This window comes from Melozone crissalis, unplaced genomic scaffold, assembly GCF_028551555.1.
Source record: "Melozone crissalis strain CALT ecotype California unplaced genomic scaffold, PUWL_Pcris_2 ptg000004l_1, whole genome shotgun sequence".
NCBI classification, from domain to species: domain Eukaryota; kingdom Metazoa; phylum Chordata; class Aves; order Passeriformes; family Passerellidae; genus Melozone; species Melozone crissalis.
The window spans coordinates 40801353-40820866 of record NW_026535782.1 but is presented as its reverse complement, the minus strand read 5'-3'; the positions used below and the strand labels follow the sequence as shown (position 1 = coordinate 40820866).

At 44.8% G+C, this 19514-nt stretch overlaps 1 protein-coding gene across 1 annotated transcript; it reads right to left on the bottom strand.

The window, feature by feature from the left end:
* Positions 1–3179: 3179 nt before the first annotated feature.
* Positions 3180–19321, bottom strand: DESI1 (desumoylating isopeptidase 1). The gene is made up of 6 exons (XM_054273553.1): positions 19024–19321; positions 10013–10034; positions 9034–9103; positions 8236–8345; positions 7368–7490; positions 3180–6216 (listed from the first exon to the last, which is right to left on the bottom strand). The coding sequence occupies exons 1-6, from the start codon at positions 19301–19303 to the stop codon at positions 6123–6125; spliced, it is 699 nt and encodes a 232-aa protein (XP_054129528.1). The 5' UTR covers positions 19304–19321; the 3' UTR covers positions 3180–6122.
* Positions 19322–19514: the final 193 nt, after the last annotated feature.

The window sequence follows — 19514 nt, the reverse complement described above, 5'->3', positions numbered from 1 at the left end:
CTGATGGCGGCCGCCCGCCCTCTGGGGCCGCACGGGCGGGACGTGCCGCCCTGCCCGGCACCCCCGGCTGCTCCCCCGCGCCTCCACGGCCGTCATAGGGGTGCACTAAGGTGCGGGTCTTGAACGGCTCCCCGACTTCGGCTCTTTCCTGAAATCATTTTCGAGCCTGGAGCTTGGGGGACGGTGGTGTGTGGCGCGTCTCTTCACATTTGCTGTTATTGCTGCAGTGCCCCCCGGAACTGAGGGCTTTGGGCCTGGATTGTGCTGCCTGGTAAGTTCAGCTCCTCTGAGGGTTCCTGTATCCTAGTGAAGGGGACAGGAACAGCACGCACTTTCCTAGTCAGTGCCTCACCTTGCCTTTCCAATGGGATGCTGTTAATATTTTCACTGGGGAAGCGAAAATACCCTCTGCACAAAGCCAGTAGCTTTTGCTTTGACCCACCTACCATTTACCCCACGAGTCATTTAGGATTTAATTAGACCATCTGGTCAGACCACATTCATGGGGCGCTCTATTATGCTGGCGTGATGCTGACAGCCGGCCCCATACCCCTCCTCCCCCCCCCCCCCCCCCCCGGTCTCTTACAATAATTCCTGAATTATTTTCCAAAATCAAAACCAGCCTATGTGGAACATCCAATACTTTCTGCTCAAAAATTAGCTTGCATTCTCTCCCCCAACAGTGCTCAGTGTGCTGAGCTATGTTGGAACTGGGGAGAGATTTATTCTTCTTTTACCATCTGATTGTTTTTTGCCTCAGTATAATTTGCTCCAGGATATCATGCAACCCCTTTTCCCAGTTCTTCACCAGATTCTTCTCACAAGGAAGCATTCAGGTGGCTTCACGGATTCTGTTTTCTTCTTGTTTGCGGTTTATGATTTTACTGCTCCCACTCAGTGGCAGGGGTATGTACAGAACAATGTCAATAATTCACCTCTGTGCCACTGCCTCGAACGAGGTTTACCAAAATACCCTCAGCTACTTTCTGGGGGAGACATTTGTTGAGTCCACCAGTCCTCAAAGCTGCTTCCATTCTGCTTCTGTGAACTGCCTCTGCAACACAGCAAGTCAGGAAGTCTTGGATGGGTATTGCATGTGTCAGTCACTCCAACACTGATATTTCTGCAGAATCTGTGGCCTTCTGGATCAGACCCTGGTTATGGGCTCCCACCTCTGGAAATTCTTTTCTCAGATGCAGGGAAGCTCCCAGAACGGTTTCTTAGCACCCAGCTACTTTGTATGCACTTGGGTGCTGAGTTGTGAGTTGAGTTTAGGGTTATGCTCATTTATAGAACTTGTTGAGGTGTGGTTACACATTTATCATCAGTTAATGTGTGGACACTTACTCCAGAATATGAATCCATCCAAGTGTGCCTATCATGGCATGCTGATGGGTGAGCAGAGATGCCTTCCTGGATTTGGGTGCTTGAATGCCAGAAGCCAAGGAACTGTTCCTCCATGCAGCAGACCCATGAGCTAACACCCAGGGCTCTCAAAGGACAGCTGTGGGCTCAGACACACTGTGAACTCCCAGGGTTTCAGGAATCCAAACCTTTATTTTTCAGAAAGCATGTCTGGGTAGAAGCAGTGTGGAATTAGCATTGTAGCAGCACTGGGTTCTGCTGTAGCCCAAGCTTCTCCATGGTCTTGTTTCCTAGCTGCTCCTACCTGCAGCTTTCTTGTCTGGGAGACACCTCTGGTGCCTCTTGCACTGACATTACTGTGGGCATCCCAAAAGCAGGAGCTGTTTTCCCAGGCTCAAGTGCATCCCTGTGCTGCAAGGCAGCAGTGCCACCTCGGGGCACTTTCCAGAATTGGGAGGTCTGCTAAAATACAGGACAGCATTCACATTTTCACACTCCTGCAGTACTGTTGGGTTTATGCTACCCAGGGGAACTTCCTGAAACCTGCATTACCTGCTGTGCTTCCTCAGCTTGTCCTGCTGCTTTAGGGAGTCTCTTCATGTCAAAATGCCTCTCCAGGAAGCACCTTGGTGGCCATTCGGTGTCAGCTGGTGAGGACCTGGGACAGCTTGGTTTCCCTGGGAGCATAAAGGTGCCTTGTGCTGAAGTGCACAGCTGTCCACAGCTGGGGCTGTTCCCTCAGCTGGGTTAGCTCTGAGAACAGGGCCACCATGGCTGTTCTGGTTATTTAATACTCCACATTCCAACCACTCCTGGTACATTCGCTTGGTTGCCGCTTGGATAGGCAGCAGCTGTTGTCAGGAATAAAATCTCTGTTACCAGCAGGAAAGGCCAGGAAATTTTGTTTGAAGTTTAGAAGGCAAACAACTGTGAGCACTGGCTTACACTCTGTCTAGAGCTGCCATTAAGGTCCAAGTTTTCCTTTTAGTTTTAAAATTAAACTTTTAAAAAGTAAAAAAATAATTTAAATACCTGCTTCCAGGTTATTTTCTGTGGGGCCAGTACTAGTACTTGGTAGCAAACCAGCACTACATCTGAAGAACACAGCCAAAATAATCACAATCACACATCTCTGTTACAATCCCCTTCTGTTACAAGACCTCTTCTGTACTGTGCTGATACAGACTGTTACACAAACAGGAAGCTCAGTGGTTCATCATTTGGATGCCATCAATAAGCATGCAGAAGGCAGAACCACGCAGAAAGAATTTCTTCCCCAGAGCCAGATATTTTAGGTAGTGCTATATAATCCTCCCCAATATCCCCTCTGGAGCTCCAGAGGAACCCAGTCATGGAAGTCTACTTCTTACTCTACTGCTTTTTTCCTTTTTTCCCCCTTTTGAAAGTAGCATCAAGGCAATCAGGAAAACACTTTTTTCCATTTTAAAACTCTGTTTGGCCTCTTCTTCAACAGCAGACATTAGACATTTCATACATGCAGACTTAGATGACCAAGGTCTGAACAAAACCTGTGGTGACAGAACATCTTCATTCACCTCGTCCAAGCTGTGACAAGCTGCAGGAGTATGGTTTTAAATACTGTAGTACTTACAGAAGAAAAGATTTCCCAGACTTAAATAAGAGTATTGCCTTTGGCCAGTTTGAGCAAAGGGCAGTTGCCACCACTACTTCCAGTAGCAGCACCTGGCACAAACTGCTTGGACAATTTCTCAAGCTGCACTTTCCCAGATGGGACCAGAGTGAAGATAATGACTTCTGGGCAGCTGTTGGGCACATGCATTCAACCAGAAAAATGTGTTGTATTTATTTTTATTGTAATAGAAAAAAACCCACAAGTAAATCAAAACATCACTTTCTGCCTAAAGACATTATTAACATTTTTAAATGGCACGGGGGAACCTCAGCAATACAAGACAGAATAGTAAGTGTGGGCAAAAGGATTCTGTTCCCTTTCATGATTTCAGTTCCCCTGCCCCTTTGTCCAACAGCTGGCTGAAGTTCATCACCTATATACATTTACATACACTTCTCAGTCTAGTTTGTTTTCAGCTGGGTGGAACATTGAGGGCACAGTCCTGCAATTTACACATAACCATCTTTGGAGAAAACAGGTGGGGGTCTCATTACCCAGTAAGAGCAAGCAAAGAGGATTCCCTCTTACAGTTCTTTTGCCACAAAACCCAAGATAGGTCCTGAGCCCAGGAGCTCTGACTATTGCAAACAATATATGGCTGAGTGAAATTTTACCCAGTGACCTTAAAGAATGAGCATTATCTCTGCAAAGGGGCTCTGCTCAGGAGGGGAAAAGGCAGATTGCAAAATGCACAGAGTGAATGTCTTCCTTTTCTTTCCTGCCCCGAGAGGATGCAAAAAGTCCTGAAGTAGGCAGCCCAGCAGAAACTAGGCTCAGGACATCCAGAGTGGTGAACATGCAGGGCATATCCTCATTGTGTGAGTGTGTGGGGCAGAAACCATGGCACCAGTGCTTCCATCACAGGCAGCTGTGCAGGCAAGCACAGCTGTGCTGCTTGCAGGTACCAAACGAGCACAGCAGGATGTTGGACACAGCTTGAGTGTACCTGCCCAACTGAGGAAGCTCCAAGATCTCTAACATGATCTACAGCATTTTGTGGCACAGTCATGTGTGTATTAAGATGAAAGGCTGGTTACTCTTCACAAACACATATGGGAAAAGACTGAAGATAATATATATACTGGACAGGAGAACTAAGCTATGGTGTAGTAAAACCAAACACCAATCCTTCCTCTAGGAGCATCAAAAGGCATTCATAACTGTCTTTCATAGAATGTTTTCTGCAAACAGGACATTTGGAGGGGGAAAGATTGAAAGCTTTTGTATAAAGCCATCTGTAGTAACTGCTACAGTTACCTCTGAGTCCAGTCTGTCAAATGAAATGCTTAAGGAGAAGTTGATGGCACAAGGTGAGAATACAAGGAAAAGAAGCATCTGGGCTGCAGGGGCCACTGCTGTGCACTGAGAGCAGGTGAACATCAAACAGCAGAATGGCCTGACAATACCCTATTCCCATCTCTGCACTGGCTGCACAAGGTGCAGGACACCAGAGTATTTGACAGTGACAAAATTGCAGTTTTCCTCTATTCCAACCCCTCAAAAATACAAACTGTTATCGTCCACATAGAGTAACAGTGTGAGAAATTTATCAACCTGCATTATCCCAGGAGAAAGAACCCAGCACAGGAAAGACATCTCGTTTAGGTATATAAGAAGTTTCCAGTGCAGGAAGTTTGAGATCAGTGCAGGACTGAACTTGCAGCAATACTTTACACAACAAAGCACTGGACAAAGGGCTGTACATTTGCATAGATGCTTTTTTGGCAGCATCTGGGATGTGCAATCCCCATTTACAGAGCATCAGCAGTGTCTGGAGTTTGTCTGATGTCTTTCTTATATTCCTTCCTAAATGTAACTGCTACAAAGTTGTTCAGGAAAGTAGTGTATATATATATGCATGAAAAGAAAACATTGTGCCTATTTTTTCATTCCCCTGTTTTTCCTACTCACTGCAAGTAAATGCAAAGCTCTAAAAATCTTAAACTAGAAGATGTAGTATTGCTATAATCAAAGGTTAATCTAAGCACAGGACTGCTTCTGCATGTATCCCAAGAAACTCAGTTGTTCCACAGAAAAGCTTAATTTTACTCTTCCTCATTTTCTTTACACTTGGGGAGACCTAGCACTTATTTCTCTTAAGGAGAGCCCTGATGTGCTTGACTGCTTTGGAAAGGGCAGCACTTTGTTGGAACTCCTACTGTGTCTGCAATTGGATACTGAAGGCAGAATTGGTCCAACTGGTATGATCAGGCAGTTGCCATGCTACTCCTGCCTTGCTGTACTGTAACTCTGGCTTTGCAAGGAAAAAAAAAAACCAAGAAAACAGTTCTTATGCATTAACAAGGTTCTGTCTATCTGCTGATAAGCTTATGTGTGAGAAAAGGAAACTTTTCACTTCATTTTACTTTCACCTGAAATTTGTCTCTACCACTTCTGCTCATGAGATTCTGTTCTTTCAGCTGGTTCTTTCCCATAACTCTTGGATCTGGAATTACAAGGCTCTTGGTAACCTTCAGCTCCAGGTTCCCTTCCACCACAGCAAGTCCCACTGAATTTCAGCTTCTGACTGTGACACTGACACATGGTTCAGCTTCATCACCTTTCCCATACACCCGTACCACTGCAGATACTCTAATCATATGAGTTCAGCTCTTCCTTTGAGCAAATGTCAGTGAAATATGCAGACTAATCCTGGGACACCTTCACTTCCTAGGCTACCAATACTTGCTCTGCTTTTTTTGCTAGACTTCAGCAAATACCCTCATAACAGAGGCAGTGACAAGACAGAGATGCAAGGGATGGCCAGGACATCCCCTTACTTACTTCAAGTTGTGTAATGGGCCATTGAATGCTCATGGAATGAATTTCCACTTACCAGCACAGGAGTTACATGGAAAGTGTCAGCCTACTTGGACAAGACAGCCTTTATAAATTAGTATAATACTATTAGAAATTATGGCAATATTTTTGGTAGCATTGTCTTACATGCACCCTGATAAATTCTCTCCCCAGGAAATTTTAAAACTTGTCTTGTAACTTCTTTAGAGTTAATTCTCATGAGAAATTATAAAATAGAAATCTGGTAGATTCTTGTTTAAAAAGGAAGAGGCCTGGTGAGGCTGGGCACACTGGGTCACTCCTGTTAGCTCTGTCCATTATGTCTGCTGAAGGTATTGCCTCCGGGTGGCTGGATCTGGATGGAGTCCAGGAGGGGCCTTAGAGCTTGTCCAAAAGGTCTGAGAAGGTAAAGAAATAAACATCTCAAAGAGTTTACTTGGTCAACAACTCCCATTTACCACTGAAGTGCACTCACTTCCTAGAGTGCAATCAAACCAACATTCTAGAAGCAAATTTGAAGAAAAGACTTCCACTACAAACTAAAACACACTAATTTAACCTATTAGTTTACTGTTCAATAACTAAGAAACTTAAACATGATTTTATATCATATAATCATCAGATAAGGTAGTTCTGAGTCCTAACATGCCTAGACTGCTAATGTAACATTGTCTGAAACCAGCTCTCAGCAATTCATTCTACTTAAGCGTGCAAACAAAATCCTTGTTATGCAATGGCAGTGTTCTATTAAGTACATCAATATTGAGGCCTGCCAAAAGAATAGCCTCTAGCTTACTTAAAAGACAATGGTTCAACACTCCCAGAATAATTTCTGTTGCAATCTGTAGCACCTGGCTTGTCTTTCAGTAAGACTCCCTCTGTTACAGACATTATTTGATTTTGAGAGATCTGAAGTTCTAAGAGTCCAGGGTAGAAGACCCATGTCTCACAAATAATGTGCTACACCACTGTTACGAGAAGTAAGACATAAATGATGGAGCTCACATCATCCTACTGGCATCCTCACTAGCTGAGAGTTTAAAAAAAAAAAACAAACAAAAACAACATCTGAATTATCAAGCAGGAAATTCTTAATTTCCTTTTTTCCATATCCTCTTTTTCCACCCAACCCTAGCTTTAAAACTGCAGCATTAATTTTAAAATTGTATCTCCCCTGCCTCTTCACAAGCAAAGTGACACCTCTGCAATTATGGTGCTCAGAGAAATGACTGTTAACAGATACTGGTTGTCTAAGAGGGAAAGAACCCCTTACACTGTCATCTGAAACTTTCTCTATATAAGAGACCATCACAAAACAGCTAGTTTAAGTTAAAGGCAGAAGAACATCCTTCTCCTCTCTTTGGGACACCAGTGCCAGTTAGCACTTGTCATAGAGTGTTGCAAGTGTTGATGTAAAGAAAATTGCATCCTCTCCTTAATCTTATGCTGGTTCTCAGACAGATCCATCAGGAACTGGTACTGCTGGCTCTGTCAAATGTTTAAGCATTAGCATGAGGCAGCTACAGAGAGGAGGGGCATCCATACTCACGTGGAGAGAACTTCAGATGGAAGGTCAGTGATATAGGAAGGGATTTTTTTTCCTGTCAGAAACTGTGCCACTTCATTACTGAAGGTGTTGCAGTTATGTTCAAAGAGGTTATAAGACTCTCCTCTGTGCCACAGAAAAGAAATTGAAACAAAAACCCCCACAGATTCAGCAATAAATCATACAAGCAGAAAAAAACTTACACCCTTAATGAAGAATCTTACATGAGCACTTCCTCCCCCCACCCCAAAGAATTCTAAGGCAAATAGGTAAAATACAGACATCAATGCACCCTCAAATTCAATTGAATCAGGGTGGAAAATGACATCTCTCCATATCCCTTACTTTAATGCAACCATTTTTGGGAGAACAGGTGAGGTCAGGTTTCTTCAATTAAAACCACAGTAGCAGTAATGAGAAATCACAGGAATATTGACTCTGAAAGACAGCCAGAACACTAAATGTTGTGGTTTCCTACTCTTGTGAGAAGCAGAGCAGACTCTTTATCAGTCAAGACCTTGCTTCTACTCATGTGAAAATTAGCAGCTTCACTACAGTGATTACCTATGACTCACAGGGCAAACTGCTATTTACTGAGAGATTTCATTTTCTCTGGTGATTCTCTCAAAAACATTTTAGGCATTATTGGATTTTACAAAAAGCAGTGTTGAAGACTTCCCAGAAGAATGCTTTCCCAGCCTAGAAGGTAGCTCCTTGTGTGTATTGGTGCATCAGTCCAGTCCATATTTGAAGAGTACCACATGAGAGAATAAGCAGACAGAAGCTCTGGGAGCTGCACTGGTTTCATGACACCTTCCTCCATTCTGCACCTTTTTGGTACACAGGTTTTCCAGTACAGGCTGTTACTTACCGGAATGCAGATTCCCCCAAAGAGGAAAGGTATTCCAGGAAAATTTCTTCAGTGACTTCAGTGTTCCCCAGATCAACAACTGTGTCTGGAGGGCCAAGAAGTGTCCCTCCCTGTAAAAATGAACAGGCAGAAGATACTGTCATCAAATGATCAGGCTGAATTCTCTTGGAGGAATCTACTGAATAAAGCTGTTATGGTTCAATGCAGGCACAAAAGAAGGAGCTTTTGGGATGTTTATCAACATCCCAAGGAGGAGCTTTTGGGATGTTTATCAAGCAAAAAGCCCTGTTGGCCTCCCTTGTTCTGCACTCAAGAGAATGAGAAGGAACATGAAACTCCCATTTCAGCTGGTATATTTGGCTCTTTGGGCTGAAAGCTCTAAGCTATGGCAAAATTCTCCTTTAGAAGCATGGCCCATCCATTTTACCTCTCTAAGAACAGAAAGGTCTGAGAAAACATTGTGGTCTGGGGTTTTTTTTCACTCTTAAAAAAGTCTGCATGTAACACTTAATGATACAGAATTGGACAAGGTGTCACTCTGGCAAAGCAGTTGCAAAAGGTGTTCTGCATAGATAGGCTCTACCAGAAGAAGCAACCCCCAGCCTGAACTGAGTTGGGCTTAAACCCACTGTCCATGCTCCCCTCACCCTCAGTTCCCTGGGAAACCATGACAAGCAGCTGGCTTCAGCATCTGTCTAAATTTAGAAGTCTTTTGCTGCTTTTCTAAAAGACAGGAACACAAGCAATTCTGATCAGATAACTTTACAAAAAATTATCAGAAAATTAAGTTTAACTTACAGGTGCACAGCTGGAGATCCCTCCACTGCCATAGAAGAATTCATCCTTATGGACTATTATGGAGGTGTGCCTGCCACAGAAAACAAAACAAAACAAAAAAGTTGTAATCAAGGAAAAAAGTAAATAGCCTAGCAGATAAATCACTGATAAATTGATGAGCTGAAGGACATAATGAAGGGAATAACTGAAAGAAAAGGTCAATGTGTTTCTGTGAGTGGGAATAGGATCTGCTGGGACATGAATGGATATGGAAGCAATGATTATCAAGCCTACTGTAATCCTGCAAGCAGTTAGGAAAGAACAGGTTTAGCTAAGAGCCCAGGCATGAGCCTCTCTCAGCTAACGGGCTGAGGGTGAGGTCAGCCCTCAGAGACAGAACCAGACCTGCTACCACCCTGACAGAGACTTCTCACTGCCTGAGAAAATGGTCACACAGCCACTGGAGACAGATCAGAGGAGAGGAAAATGGATGGACAACGGTTTAGGGGTTTTCTTGCCTCTAAAATGAAACCAAACAAACCCTCTTTGTGTGATATCAAAATTCTTGATATGAATTATAGGAAATTAGGGGTTTTTTGTGACTGAATGTAGATACTGCTCTTATATGACAGAAGACTTGATTCTGTAATACCTTCTTCCCACCTACTCTTTTCCTACCATGTTTAGTCATGCCTGGAATTATAAGACAAAGTGCTTGGGAAAAGAACACCATCTTACCCTTGAAAAAGTACACAGGTTCACAAAAACACAACAGCTACTAACAACACCCTATTCCATGGGGTCCACTGAGCTTTGAACAGAGTGGTTTAACTAGCACCTGACTGTACATAATCCTACTGCCAATCTCTATTCAGCAACAAAAAGTGCCTTGCTCTCTCTTCCACCACAAAATGTTCTGAAGCATACATAACTGCATATTGAAAATATTTCCTACCCCAGTGTTTTACCCACATTATGCAGTTTAAATCTAGTCACTTACCAGATGCCATCCAGCTGTTTCCCTGTATGCAGAAAAAAGAAGAGTTATTAGCAATGTATTTTCCAGATTTCAGCCTACTTTCCATCAATCACTTAGGAACCATGCTTATTATTTCACTATGAGAGCAACACAAAAGATTTAATCCAGAGGTGCTTTTAAAATTTCAAATTAACTACTTAATCCCCACACCCTCTGTACTTAATCCCTCCTGACAGGCAGAGGTAGTAATGCCATCCTTCTGATGCTTACCTTCTTTAGGTGTTTTTCTACAGACCAAGAAAACACTTTCCTAAAATTAGAGTCTTCAATCAGGAGCAGAATAGTTGAATTTAACAGATTTCACAACTGCAGGCAGCTGGCCAGCAGAGTGTATTCAGTTCTCTTTTTCAGTAGCTGATGAGAGGTCTGACTTAAACATATGAGCAGTGGTGGTAGCCTCTATAATGTATTCCATGATTTCCTCTTTTCCCTCCCACCCCCTGCCATTAAAAATTAATTTAAGTGAGAACTGAGGTAGAGAAGTACAGCATTGAAATTTACACAAGTTATAAAGCTGTGTGTTTTCCAGAACAAAGCAACAAAGACTTGCTTAAGGCACCACCACACTGATAATATAATTGGGTCTCAGAGAAAAGGTCCCTTTTAAAATGTGTTTCCAGTTCCCTAGAAGTAGGAGACCTAAACCTCTTTGTTGTTCATGGTACGATCTCAATTTTAAACCTATTAAACCTCAAAAGGTCACCAGCTTTTACTGCTCTAGGCTCAATTATTTTATCTATCATAACAAAAGGCTTGGTCCCTGTACCCTCCCTTTGGGAGCTTGGAGGGAGCTGGTGCATGCTGTGGGAGATGTGTTATAACTGCATTTCCTGAACAAGGTGCAGAAGCCCCAAAAAGCAGATTTAGAACAGAAAAACTTTGTGCATACCAACATTTGGTATTCTCTTGAACCCAAGCACTAGACTGAGTACTCCTCTGGCCACAAGAAAAAGCAATCACCAACACATTTTTTCCACTCAGGTGTGAAGCAAAATAGGTACCTGCTTCAGGTGAGGCTCATGGAAGAGCAGAGGCAGGGAAAAGGCTGTTGTGACAACAGAGACATCAGCTGAAGTGAGCACGTGTAGCTTTGAAGCAGGAGGACTGATCTGTCACTCCCATGGGTCACAGCCAGGCAGCAGCCAATTCCCTGTCAACCCATTGCACAGAAATGTGGGCTTGGAGTAGGATGAAGGCCAAGAGAGAGAGACCATGACAGAACCAGAACACTGTGTTGCAGTATCTCAGAAGCATCTGCTGGCCCCTTAGCATGTCCCACTGCTGTGCTTCGTGATGCTCTGGCCTTTGCTCCACATGCTCCCCAGGAGAGGTTTCACCTCACACTCTGGAGCTGCCAGCTCTGCAGCCCATTGGCCCTGCAGGCTCAGCACCACAGGCAGCACTGCCTCTGGTTGGCTCTACCCTTTGGCTTTGCCCAGTTAGCATTCTGTGTATCTATTAACAAATTATTACACATTTGCTCATGATAAATCACTTTTTCACTAGAAACGTGAACTTTATCCTTCAGACCAGAGAAACAAACCATTTCAAAGGCAGCACATATTAGAATCGTGCCTGTCCTTTGCATGCTAAATTGAAAGAGAACATCTTAGTATATTTACTTTCACACACAGCTGCAGCAGACAATAACAAAATACTTTCCAGAGAGTTGGCACTTTGTACCTAGATACTGAATGCAGGTGAAAGAGCTATGGTAGATATTGACAATGTCACAGGTGCTGCCAGGACCTGCTCATGCAATTACAACACCTACCTGAAAATACCATTGCAGCAAAAGCTACACAATGGGCTGCTCTAGCAAGGTTGCAGCCCACAGCTCAAGGGAAGTGACTCTGTCCTCCAATTTGACACTTGTGAGACCACATCTGGAGTGCTGTGTCCACTTTTGGATCACCACAATATAAAAGACACTGACATACCAGGCTGGAGCACTTACTGTACTGAAGAAGAGCTGAGAAAACTGATGTGTTCATCCTCAAGAAGAGAAAGCCAAGAGTCTGTATTCCTGTCTACAAGTACCCAACAGGTATGGATGAAAGGGGACCCTTGCTCTACTCAGATAGGTTCAGATAGGCAAGGCAACAGGTGCTAGCTGGAAAATGGGAAATTCACAATTCAGTAGGAACCAAGGAAAACATTTGTCATGAAGGTGATCAAAACACTGGAGCAGGAGTCCAGAAAGCATATGGGTTTTGAATCCTTGAAGATACTTAGAACTCTGCTGTCCAGGGCCTTAAAGAATTTGCTCTTGTTGGCTCTACCTTAAGCAGGACTTCTAGAGGTCCCTTTTCACCAAAGTAATTGTCTGTATGTACAAAACCCAAGCAGAATTCAGGAACTGGACTTTGGTTTGGACTGCAGTCCAATCTCTACTGTTACACATGAAGTTTGTAGCAGTCCAAAGGCAGAAACTGCCAGGGCAGTAGCAGAATAGCTTTTGGCAAGTGAAGCTGCCTATCTTCACAAGGCAGGTCTGTCTGATGCTGCTCAGCTTGGCTGGTTTGTGCCAACACTGATTTGAAAATCTTAATGAAGCTGCAGACCCACTATTTTTCCTTGGCTCCTAAAAGTCATTAACCAAGCTGGCATTGTGGAAGACACACACCAGATCTGCAGCACTGCTGACAATAAGGCATCTGTGGTAGCTCTCCAGCCTGCTGCAGACAAAATACAATCCCTTTCTTCCACTGATGGACTGTGTCTGGTGAGAGGCAGTGCAAGTGTCTTCAGGGACAGCCCTGCTGGGGGAATCCCATGCCTAAGAAACCTGCCATTATTGGCCACATATGCATCAAACAGAGCCATCCAAGACTGAGAACTTTTGCTAAGCTGCTGCAGTACCCAGGCTTCACAGCTGGCTGTTGTCATTTCAACTCAGACTGAGCCACAGAGGAATAAATCAATGGCCACCGGTTTCTGAGGAGCTCAGGCAGCTCCCTTTCCTGCTGCTCAGCAAGAATCTCAGTGTTGCTTGTCTGCCATGTAAGAGGTTATGTACAGACATTCATGGACACAATCATCTTCCTCCTCAAGTTCTGCCTCTGGTGGGCACCCTCCTCTATGACTCTTCTTGCCCTTTCTCCCAGACTCAGTCACTGCACAGAACAGGTGACAGCTCACCACCACTGCCACCCCTGATAAGCTAAGGCAGAGCAGGCAGGGCAGCATGCACTAAGGAGCTGTATTTTGCCTTCTGCTTGACATTGCTCACTACACACAAAATATTTTGCCCAGAGTCTCTGAAGGCTTGATACACACAACAGCCCCATCAGCATGACCAAGCAAGGCTACAGCATTGCTGTGAGTGCTAAGACACAAGCTGTATCTGGGCCTTGCAGCAACACTATCCAATAAAGCTGCTTCTGGCAGCACTGTCCACTTGAAAGCCAGAAGCTCAAGGTTGCCATGAACTTCCCCAAATAGTCCTACAGTGCAATAGAGCTGACATCCCATAGTCAATAGAGTGGACTGTAAGAAGGGATTGCAGACACGATCCAGGATACTGGCAGATATCATCACATTTCCTCTTCTTCCACTCCTTGCCACAACACTCCAAACCCCTTTGGTCACTGCAGTGTGGGTAGAGCTGTGTGCTGGTGCTGCCACCAAAACCAAACCATTTACTCATAACCTGAGGCTGTCTATTGCTGTATAGAGATTCTCTCAGTCATTTCCAAAAGCTCTTGCAGCATTAAATTGCAGGCATTACTCTTTGCTCATACCTACAGTAAAGCTAATCCAAAGGATGCACATGCTCAAAATGCAGAACAGGAATGTCCTGATGGGATGATGCTCTTTTGGACACTTACTGTATCTGAAGGAAGGGTCATCCAGAGGATGGATACAGGCTCTTCTCAGTGGTGACACGGAATAGGACAAGAGGGAATGGGCAGAAACTGAGGCACAGGAAGGGCCATCTGAACATGAGGAGAACTTCTTTACTGTACAGGTGATAACACACTGGAATAATAGCCCAGAGAGGTTGTGGAGTTTCTGTCACCAAAGATACTCAGGAGCCATGTGGACACAAACCTGTGCAATGTGCCTGAGATGACCTTGCTTGTGCAGTGAGGATGGACCAGATAACCCACTGTAGTCCCTTCAAACCTTACCTCTTCTGTGATTTTGTTATCCAGGTAAGCAGGGAAACAGCAAGATGCTAACTAGTTTAAATATTTCAAGGGTCAGGGGCTGTTGAACAGGAAAGGTCATTGCAAATTTAGATGTACACATTTAATCACACAACATTTACTGCACACAGCCATGCTATCAGGTATCAACTCTCCCACAGAAAGTGCCCATGTGCCAGCTCAGCCTGAAGTAAATGTGAAGCAAATCAGCTTAATTGATCTGCATCCATTCCAAGCTAATGCAAGTCAAGGCACCTGGTTTTCATCACAGACCATGAACATGGACATGAAAAGCTACAGCATTATATTTGTGAGAGTTTCAGGGGGTAGCCTGTCAGTCTTTGGAAATATGATCACCATGGTTTTTGTTTGGGGATGGTTTTGTTTGTTTATTTACTTTTTTATTTTTCCCTTGCTGATGTGCTTCTGTGGCTCTTTCCTGAAAATACTCACAAGAACCTGGGGGGGGTGATGCCAGTTCAGCATAAATCCGTGTGCTTAATCATCTCAAAGATTCAATTTCTTTCAATAAGGCGGAGTAAGTAGCAAGTAAACAAGCTTTTATATTTACTGTTTTATTTTCTTTATAACATTCATAACTCAAATATTTTAATGGTGTTTACATGAGCCAGAAACCTATGAGAAAAATAAAACATAAACAATTCCAGGACCCTCAGCTTAGTCACAGGAACAGGGAGAATGAAGTAGTTAGATTAGTTTCTTGTAAAATCAATTCAGGAGACTGTAATTGTTTAGATACAGGGGTATTTTGAAAGAAGAAGCAAGCCCATATAATTTTAGAATACAATCAAACTGGATTACTTCCATGCTTAGATTTGTCTGGAAGGCCAAGCACAAGGGAGATTAGATGCTCACCAATCTTTTTTATAGTCACAGTAATTTATTAATCTTGAGGGCCAAACAATGTTGATTATTCCTGTGCATTTTAAATATCAAACAAAAGTGGCATTTGTATATTAATCCAAATTATTATACTGAAGGGCAGAGGAGTTCTGAGACATGAGGGAAGGAGCTGTCTGTGCAGATGGGCCCTTAGTTTACACCATTTGGAGTTCAGGCCATCCAGCCCTCAGTGCAAGATCTACACCTGTTTTGAGCTGTAAAGAAATAATAGGAAGCTCAGTATCTTTAACAGTATATTTGTGGTCTGCAATGGATATGCAAACTCCACAAGACCATAAAAGACTCTAAAAAAAAGTAGTGAACTGTTCTCCTGTGGAATCGGAAGTTATACAATTTGGTCAAACAAGGTAAGTGTTGGTAAGTGTTCCTAGCAGTGCATTGCTTTGCATATTGTTGTCATTTCCCTAGGACAATCCATTAAGATTCCTGCCTTTTATGAATTGAAAATTACTCTAATTAGGCAAGCATTCTCTTCTATGTGCTACCCAGTGCGCTCAACCACAGCAAAAAAAAAAACCTAACAGAGAGGGAGGAGCCTGCTTCAATTCCCTTCTCCTTGAGGTGCCTAGAGAGAGGCAGAAGTAGGCTATATTGGGGGAGGGTAACACATGCCATTTTCATGAAATCCCCAGCAAATGCTGGGAGCAAAGCTGATAGAATATCATGCTGAAGCAATTCAAAACTGTTCAGAACAGATGGAGGAGAAGCAGAGAAATGTGCTGGCCTGGGAAAATGGAACCAAGCAGAAGGCACCTCCTTTCAGCAGTTACCTTTCGCTCCAATTCCCTCTGGGCTGTTAAATCCCTACAGCTGAATGCACCACTTAAAAATTTCAACCAAAGCATACTCCCAGTCCACTCAACGTTAATTTACACTACACTGAGCCAAGGCTGCTGTGGTTAACCAAGCTCCCAGCTCACTCTGTGAGTCACAAAAGCAATAACCTCAGTTACAGGACAGGAGAACTTTGAGCTGGTAGATATTTTTCTTTAAGCCTATGATGCAATAGGATTTTAATCTTCCTTAAAGACTTCTCTGCCTTTGGAGGTCTATTTCAAAATCAGCAGTGCAAGCTGAACTATTCTCTTTTCCTCTTTAGCCTCCACAGAATCAGGTGGATTATGTTTTCTGTCTTGGCAACAGAAAGCTTACTGCATTCAGGTCAATATTTCTCATTATTATAACAAGTATTTGAACAGACAAATGTAGTCACAGACTGAGAGTGGGGGAGAGAGGACCAACAGTAGCTATTGAGAAGATGTAATGTAAAGCAACATAAAAATTAAATGTGCTGCTTCTGATACCAAAGGCAAGTGAACTACAATTTTTGGTCATGTATCCTTCAGAACAGGAATAGTCACTAAATTACAGAAAGCTTACAGAAAAGTAAGAAGAATAAAAGTAGTCTGGGTAGAGAAAGAGTAAACTGGCCAAGAAAAGCAAAGACTGTCCAAGGGACAAGACCAAGTCACTCTAAAGCCTGCTATGAACTGTGCTAAACATCTCTGCCTTCCAGATTCACTAAACAACAACAGAGAGAAATGGTACTGAACAAGTCAGTGTAAATTTGGCAGTGAGAGCTGACCCCTGAAGGCTGTGCTGACATAGCCCCCAGTAGCTCTGGACCCTACCAGCACAACAGCAGACACAGTGCAGTGATGCCCTTGCAGTGGTCAGCCTCACAAGACAGGGTTCATCCCCCTCTGGCAAGGGGACCTGAGCTGCTGTTTTCAAGCCTGACAGAAATTGATTTTAGCACAATCAATTACTGCATTTATTTTTTTCTTTCTAAAACAATGTATTTCAATTTAGGCAACATTACAGGATTATGACTGAAAGCAAAAGCATTGTTTCAAACTTGGCATTGATGAAGAGAATACTGTAAGTAGAGATGCCAAGTGTAAATACTTTAAGAAATGCCTTCTTCTGTAATTTTTATGACTTTCCTCGAGGACCTACAGTTTCTGAACATCACTAAAGAAAGAATTGATATTGACCACCTGAGGGTTGATATACAGAGAAATAAGAAGATTTTTTTTGTTGTTCTTCAGGGAAAAAAGGGTCTATATGCATGAGGTAAGAGGAGTATTCTCTCAATCACTTGGCTCTTGGGGAGGTTTCCAAAATCCTCTGAAACAGAGATGAGTGTGAATGCATAGAAGACACAACTTGAAGGAAGGAAGGAAGAAAGAAAGAATGATTTGTTTTACGGACAATCATGTCACAGGATGCACCATCTCAAATGTTCTGCAGTCTGCATTGTCACTGTGACCACGCGGGCCTAGCTGGCCACATTCCACGAACACATCTGAACACAGTTACCAGGCAGTACTAGCAAGCAGCACTTCCCCTCCTACCCAGAAGTGTTCAGGTTTTTAAGCTTTCCTTTTCACTGCTCAGATTCCCAAAATTTACCACCAAACTATATCACAAGCACAAAAGTTTCCAAGTTGTCTGAATAGATTAGAAAGCGTCAAAATGAAGTAATGTGCTATGTGTATTTAGGTGGAAATTCAGAAAGCTACAAGATGCCAAGACTGTAGGTAAAAAGGGAGCTAAAAAGCCTTTGCTTGATCTGTGTGGAGATTGGCATGGAGATAATTATAGTGGCAACCTACCTCTGTTTACAGTCTTTGCTTGGACCAACACTTTGATATAAGAGTAGTTATACTTAACTCAATTACAGGTAAATCATGCACCCATGTAATCTCAAGATTTTTAACTCTTAGCACATGATAAAACATGGCTATTTCACCTGATAGGCAAAAAGCTATTTCCCTACGGGCTACAGTAGAAGCAATTCTGACCACATAAAAAGTTTTGAGGTTATCCAGTGCAGGAAACACACGTCTCCCAAAGTGGTTGCTGCTAAATGACTAACAGAGCACAAAACACATGATCCCTGTACTATTTTCTTCCTAACTTTGCAAACCTATCGTTGACCTTCATGAAACCTCATGCTTTGGACTTTCATTTTAAGCTTGCAGGAAATCACAAGAATCTCCTCATAGGGCAGATGAGCAAAGTGAATGCCAACAAACTGTACAACAAGATTACACAGAGCCATCTGTTCAGACACTGAGTCTGTTGAGAAGTCTCATCCCACACAGACTGCTGGTCTGACACAGGTCAGAATCTGCTCATAACAGGTATAAAACACTCTCCTGTTGCATTCCTAATTCACGCTTCCAAAACTTTAAGCAAAACCTGTTTCCTTTCGATCCCAAGTTTCAGGTTCGGTTGGAAACGCACACAATCTCGACTCCTACAAACCCTCTGAGGGAGAGGGAGGATAGCTGCACATCACCAGCCCAGCCCGGCCTCACCACAACATGGAGCCGTTCGAGCTCCATAACCTTGTAAACAGCAGGCGCCTTTCCTCAGCTCAGCCTTGCGGCCGCGGCAACACATCAGCCGGGCTCGGGAGCCGCGCCGTGCCTCCGCGCAGGAGCAAGGAACACTTTTACCGTGCCGTTAGGAAATACACCCGCGCAGCGGCAACGGGCGGCTGCGGGAGAGCAGGCTGGACCCAGAGCAGCTGCATCTGCCGCACTGACAGAGCTCGTCCCGAAGACAGCGGGGTCAGGAATCCCGCAGCCAAACCCCGCAGCGTCCCCAAGCACCGAGCCGCCGGGCAAGCCCCGCGCATCCCGAGCCGCGCTCCACCCGCCGGACACCGCCGCCGTCGCCGCCCGGAGCGCCCTCAGGGAGCTTTTCCCGGCGGGCCGCTCCCTCAGGAACGATACCGGGCGGGGACCGCCATCCCCGGGGCGGGAGGCGGCGACTTCGGCCCCGTTTTCCGGCGCGGCAAAGCCGGGCCGCGGTGGTCGGTGGCGGAACGGGAGCCCCCGGGAGGCGGCGGCCGGTGCGGCCCCGGGTGCCTCGCCGTGCTCTTACCCAGCATGAGGTGGCTGAGGCGCCGGGCCATGCCCTTGGACAGGTCGTACACATAGAGCTTCACGGGGTGCAGCGCCAGCGGCTCCTCCATGGGGACGGTGACGCGGGCGCGGCCGCCGGGCGGCAGCCGGAACCCTTGCAGACAAGGTTGGAAGGCCCTTCCCTCCAGGAGACAGAGGGGAACGGGAGGAAAGGGCGGCCCCGGTGCCGGTCCCCGGCACAGCGGCACCAGCCGAGCGGTGACAGGCGGGGAGGAAGGGGCCACCCTCCCCGGGCGCATGCGCGGCGGCCCCACGCCTGCCGGGCCGCCCCGTCACTGCGCGACAGCGCCGGGGGCGGAGCTACAGCCGGGGGGCGGGAACGGACAAGTCCCGCCGTCATTGGCTGAGGCTCGGAACCGTGAGCAGCGCGTGAGGAGTTCCCGCCCTTCGCTACCCCATTGCAGCCAATCCGCGTGGAGAGGAGGGACAAATGCCCCGGGATGGGCGGGA

Bases quoted from the DNA above. Each gene is read 5' to 3' on its own strand.
- DESI1 (XM_054273553.1), bottom strand. From the start codon at position 19,303: ATGCGCCCGGGGAGGGTGGCCCCTTCCTCCCCGCCTGTCACCGCTCGG. The intron at 7,491-8,235 runs GTAAGTAACAGC...TCTGTGGCACAG, and splicing joins TTGGGGGAATCTGCATTCCG to AGGAGAGTCTTATAACCTCT. The intron at 6,217-7,367 runs GTGAGTATGGAT...TTACCTTCTCAG, and splicing joins CCATCTGAAGTTCTCTCCAC to ACCTTTTGGACAAGCTCTAA.